General features: G+C 49.2%; 1 protein-coding gene across 1 annotated transcript in view; it reads right to left on the reverse strand.

Moving 5' to 3' along the window:
• LOC134928726 (uncharacterized) overlaps positions 1-1,550 on the reverse strand; it is a 236,200-nt gene extending 234,650 nt beyond the window's left edge. Inside the window, exon 1 of the mRNA XM_063924742.1 lies at positions 1,422-1,550. Coding sequence (XP_063780812.1) covers positions 1,422-1,521 — 100 coding nt within the window. The 5' untranslated portion in view covers positions 1,522-1,550. The remainder of the gene's footprint in view (positions 1-1,421) is intronic.
• Between the last annotated feature and the right edge of the window lie 4,450 nt (positions 1,551-6,000).

Raw genomic sequence — 6,000 nt, forward strand, 5'->3', positions numbered from 1 at the left:
TCACCCTCTGCCTTCCACTGCAGAATACTGTCACCTTCTGCCTCCCCCTGCTTTCCACTGTCACCCTCTGCTTTACGCTGTCACCCTCTGCCTCCCACTGCAGAATACTGTCACCTTCTGCCTCCCCCTGCTTTCCACTGTCACCCTCTGCTTTACGCTGTCACCCTCTGCCTCCCACTGCAGAATACTGTCACCTTCTGCCTCCCCCTGCTTTCCACTGTCACCCTCTGCTTTACGCTGTCACCCTCTGCCTCCCACTGCAGAATACTGTCACCTTCTGCCTCCCCCTGCTTTCCACTGTCACCCTCTGCTTTACGCTGTCACCCTCTGCCTCCCACTGCAGAATACTGTCACCTTCTGCCTCCCCCTGCTTTCCACTGTCACCCTCTGCTTTACGCTGTCACCCTCTGCCTCCCACTGCAGAATACTGTCACCTTCTGCCTCCCCCTGCTTTCCACTGTCACCCTCTGCTTTACGCTGTCACCCTCTGCCTCCCACTGCAGAATACTGTCACCTTCTGCCTCCCCCTGCTTTCCACTGTCACCCTCTGCTTTACGCTGTCACCCTCTGCCTCCCACTGCAGAATACTGTCACCTTCTGCCTCCCCCTGCTTTCCACTGTCACCCTCTGCTTTACGCTGTCACCCTCTGCTTTACGCTGTCTCCCTCTGCCTCTTGTTGTCACCCTCTACCATGCAGCATATTGTGAACTTATTTTGAGGAAGGAGGAGGGGGCCTCAAATTATAATTTTGCACCTAGGCCCATCACTCACAAGATCTGCCACTGTCTGCACCTATCTATCATTGGAATCCAGACAGGATCCCAGCAATCGAAAAACTGATGCCAGAATCCAGAGACTACTCGTAATGCCAACATCGGTATCCCGACAAAGATCACAACTGTGACGCCAGAATCCTGATTGCTGTGATACCAAACAAATGTTTACCATGGCTGCATTCAGGTAAATTATGGGTGGGGGTAGGTTTAGGTTGCACGGGGAGGGTTGGGTTAAGGCTGTGGGGGTGGGAGGGTTAGTATTGAGCTGCGGGAACAGATGATTAGGTTTCGGCACCCCGGGGAGTGATAGGGTTAGGCTGCAGTGAGAGAGAAAGTTAGGTTAGGCTGTGGGAAGGGGGGTTAAAGCTTAGGAACCACCGGAGAGGGATAGGATTTGGCTGTGGGGGGTTATAATTACCTAGTGCCTGTCGAAATTCTAAGCATCGGGATGCTGCATCAGTATTCTGACCACCTAAAGCTTCCCTAAAGCCGGCATATCGTACCGACGCCAACAATAGTCACCTAGTCCTCATTGTCTACCATCCATTACCTCCTCACACCTATGAGATGTACCTGGACGACTGTAGACACACTTATGTTAGGCTATAATTAAATTAAATGAGAAATGGTGGAGAATTAAATACCTTGTAGGTTGGGATTGCAGCACTGGCTCTGTCTCAGCATTCCTGCCACAAGTGTCACCAGGAGGAAGATCTGCATCCTACAGGAGATAACACAGCACATCTGTATAACAGCACCTCCGGCAGCTCTGTGTACTACAGCCAGGCAGGACAATACATTATATTATACAGTGACTGTGTCCCTCCTCACCAGTGTCACCAGGAGGAAGATCTGCATCCTACAGGAGATAACACAGCACATCTGTATAACAGCACCTCCGGCAGCTCTGTGTACTACAGCCAGGCAGGACAATACATTATATTATACAGTGACTGTGTCCTCCTCACCAGTGTCACCAGGAGGAAGATCTGCATCCTACAGGAGATAACACAGCACATCTGTATAACAGCACCTCCGGCAGCTCTGTGTACTACAGCCAGGCAGGACAATACATTATATTATACAGTGACTGTGTCCTCCTCACCAGTGTCACCAGGAGGAAGATCTGCATCCTACAGGAGATAACACAGCACATCTGTATAACAGCACCTCCGGCAGCTCTGTGTACTACAGCCAGGCAGGACAATACATTATATTATACAGTGACTGTGTCCTCCTCACCAGTGTCACCAGGAGGAAGATCTGCATCCTACAGGAGATAACACAGCACATCTGTATAACAGCACCTCCGGCAGCTCTGTGTACTACAGCCAGGCAGGACAATACATTATATTATACAGTGACTGTGTCCCTCCTCACCAGTGTCACCAGGAGGAAGATCTGTATCCTACAGGAGATAACACAGCACATCTGTATAACAGCACCTCCGGCAGCTCTGTGTACTACAGCCAGGCAGGACAATACATTATATTATACAGTGACTGTGTCCTCCTCACCAGTGTCACCAGGAGGAAGATCTGCATCCTACAGGAGATAACACAGCACATCTGTATAACAGCACCTCCGGCAGCTCTGTGTACTACACCCAGGCAGGACAATACATTATATTATACAGTGACTGTGTCCTCCTCACCAGTGTCACCAGGAGGAAGATCTGCATCCTACAGGAGATAACACAGCACATCTGTATAACAGCACCTCCGGCAGCTCTGTGTACTACAGCCAGGCAGGACAATACATTATATTATACAGTGACTGTGTCCCTCCTCACCAGTGTCACCAGGAGGAAGATCTGCATCCTACAGGAGATAACACAGCACATCTGTATAACAGCACCTCCGGCAGCTCTGTGTACTACAGCCAGGCAGGACAATACATTATATTATACAGTGACTGTGTCCCTCCTCACCAGTGTCACCAGGAGGAAGATCTGCATCCTACAGGAGATAACACAGCACATCTGTATAACAGCACCTCCGGCAGCTCTGTGTACTACAGCCAGGCAGGACAATACATTATATTATACAGTGACTGTGTCCTCCTCACCAGTGTCACCAGGAGGAAGATCTGCATCCTACAGGAGGTAACACAGCACATCTGTATAACAGCACCTCCGGCAGCTCTGTGTACTACAGCCAGGCAGGACAATACATTATATTATACAGTGACTGTGTCCTCCTCACCAGTGTCACCAGGAGGAAGATCTGCATCCTACAGGAGGTAACACAGCACATCTGTATAACAGCACCTCCGGCAGCTCTGTGTACTACAGCCAGGCAGGACAATACATTATATTATACAGTGACTGTGTCCTCCTCACCAGTGTCACCAGGAGGAAGATCTGCATCCTACAGGAGGTAACACAGCACATCTGTATAACAGCACCTCCGGCAGCTCTGTGTACTACAGCCAGGCAGGACAATACATTATATTATACAGTGACTGTGTCCTCCTCACCAGTGTCACCAGGAGGAAGATCTGCATCCTACAGGAGATAACACAGCACATCTGTATAACAGCACCTCCGGCAGCTCTGTGTACTACAGCCAGGCAGGACAATACATTATATTATACAGTGACTGTGTCCTCCTCACCAGTGTCACCAGGAGGAAGATCTGCATCCTACAGGAGGTAACACAGCACATCTGTATAACAGCACCTCCGGCAGCTCTGTGTACTACAGCCAGGCAGGACAATACATTATATTATACAGTGACTGTGTCCCTCCTCACCAGTGTCACCAGGAGGAAGATCTGCATCCTACAGGAGATAACATAGCACATCTGTATAACAGCACCTCCGGCAGCTCTGTGTACTACAGCCAGGCAGGACAATACATTATATTATACAGTGACTGTGTCCTCCTCACCAGTGTCACCAGGAGGAAGATATGCATCCTACAGGAGATAACACAGCACATCTGTATAACAGCACCTCCGGCAGCTCTGTGTACTACAGCCAGGCAGGACAATACATTATATTATACAGTGACTGTGTCCTCCTCACCAGTGTCACCAGGAGGAAGATCTGTATCCTACAGGAGGTAACACAGCACATCTGTATAACAGCACCTCCGGCAGCTCTGTGTACTACAGCCAGGCAGGACAATACATTATATTATACAGTGACTGTGTCCTCCTCACCAGTGTCACCAGGAGGAAGATCTGTATCCTACAGGAGGTAACACAGCACATCTGTATAACAGCACCTCCGGCAGCTCTGTGTACTACAGCCAGGCAGGACAATACATTATATTATACAGTGACTGTGTCCTCCTCACCAGTGTCACCAGGAGGAAGATCTGCATCCTACAGGAGATAACACAGCACATCTGTATAACAGCACCTCCGGCAGCTCTGTGTACTACAGCCAGGCAGGACAATACATTATATTATACAGTGACTGTGTCCTCCTCACCAGTGTCACCAGGAGGAAGATCTGTATCCTACAGGAGATAACACAGCACATCTGTATAACAGCACCTCCGGCAGCTCTGTGTACTACAGCCAGGCAGGACAATACATTATATTATACAGTGACTGTGTCCTCCTCACCAGTGTCACCAGGAGGAAGATCTGCATCCTACAGGAGATAACACAGCACATCTGTATAACAGCACCTCCGGCAGCTCTGTGTACTACAGCCAGGCAGGACAATACATTATATTATACAGTGACTGTGTCCCTCCTCACCAGTGTCACCAGGAGGAAGATCTGCATCCTACAGGAGGTAACACAGCACATCTGTATAACAGCACCTCCGGCAGCTCTGTGTACTACAGCCAGGCAGGACAATACATTATATTATACAGTGACTGTGTCCTCCTCACCAGTGTCACCAGGAGGAAGATCTGTATCCTACAGGAGATAACACAGCACATCTGTATAACAGCACCTCCGGCAGCTCTGTGTACTACAGCCAGGCAGGACAATACATTATATTATACAGTGACTGTGTCCCTCCTCACCAGTGTCACCAGGAGGAAGATCTGCATCCTACAGGAGGTAACACAGCACATCTGTATAACAGCACCTCCGGCAGCTCTGTGTACTACAGCCAGGCAGGACAATACATTATATTATACAGTGACTGTGTCCTCCTCACCAGTGTCACCAGGAGGAAGATCTGTATCCTACAGGAGATAACACAGCACATCTGTATAACAGCACCTCCGGCAGCTCTGTGTACTACAGCCAGGCAGGACAATACATTATATTATACAGTGACTGTGTCCCTCCTCACCAGGAGGAAGATCTGCATCCTACAGGAGGTAACACAGCACATCTGTATAACAGCACCTCCGGCAGCTCTGTGTACTACAGCCAGGCAGGACAATACATTATATTATACAGTGACTGTGTCCTCCTCACCAGTGTCACCAGGAGGAAGATCTGCATCCTACAGGAGATAACACAGCACATCTGTATAACAGCACCTCCGGCAGCTCTGTGTACTACAGCCAGGCAGGACAATACATTATATTATACAGTGACTGTGTCCTCCTCACCAGTGTCACCAGGAGGAAGATCTGCATCCTACAGGAGATAACACAGCACATCTGTATAACAGCACCTCCGGCAGCTCTGTGTACTACAGCCAGGCAGGACAATACATTATATTATACAGTGACTGTGTCCCTCCTCACCAGTGTCACCAGGAGGAAGATCTGCATCCTACAGGAGATAACACAGCACATCTGTATAACAGCACCTCCGGCAGCTCTGTGTACTACAGCCAGGCAGGACAATACATTATATTATACAGTGACTGTGTCCCTCCTCACCAGTGTCACCAGGAGGAAGATCTGCATCCTACAGGAGATAACACAGCACATCTGTATAACAGCACCTCCGGCAGCTCTGTGTACTACAGCCAGGCAGGACAATACATTATATTATACAGTGACTGTGTCCCTCCTCACCAGTGTCACCAGGAGGAAGATCTGCATCCTACAGGAGATAACACAGCACATCTGTATAACAGCACCTCCTGCAGCTCTGTGTATTACAGCCAGGCAGGACAATACATTATATTATACAGTGACTGTGTCCTCCTCACCAGTGTCACCAGGAGGAAGATCTGCATCCTACAGGAGATAACACAGCACATCTGTATAACAGCACCTCCGGCAGCTCTGTGTACTACAGCCAGGCAGGACAATACATTATATTATACAGTGACTGTGTCCTCCTCACCAGTGTC

Source organism: Pseudophryne corroboree, chromosome 5 (genome assembly GCF_028390025.1).
Source record: "Pseudophryne corroboree isolate aPseCor3 chromosome 5, aPseCor3.hap2, whole genome shotgun sequence".
NCBI lineage: Eukaryota > Metazoa > Chordata > Amphibia > Anura > Myobatrachidae > Pseudophryne > Pseudophryne corroboree.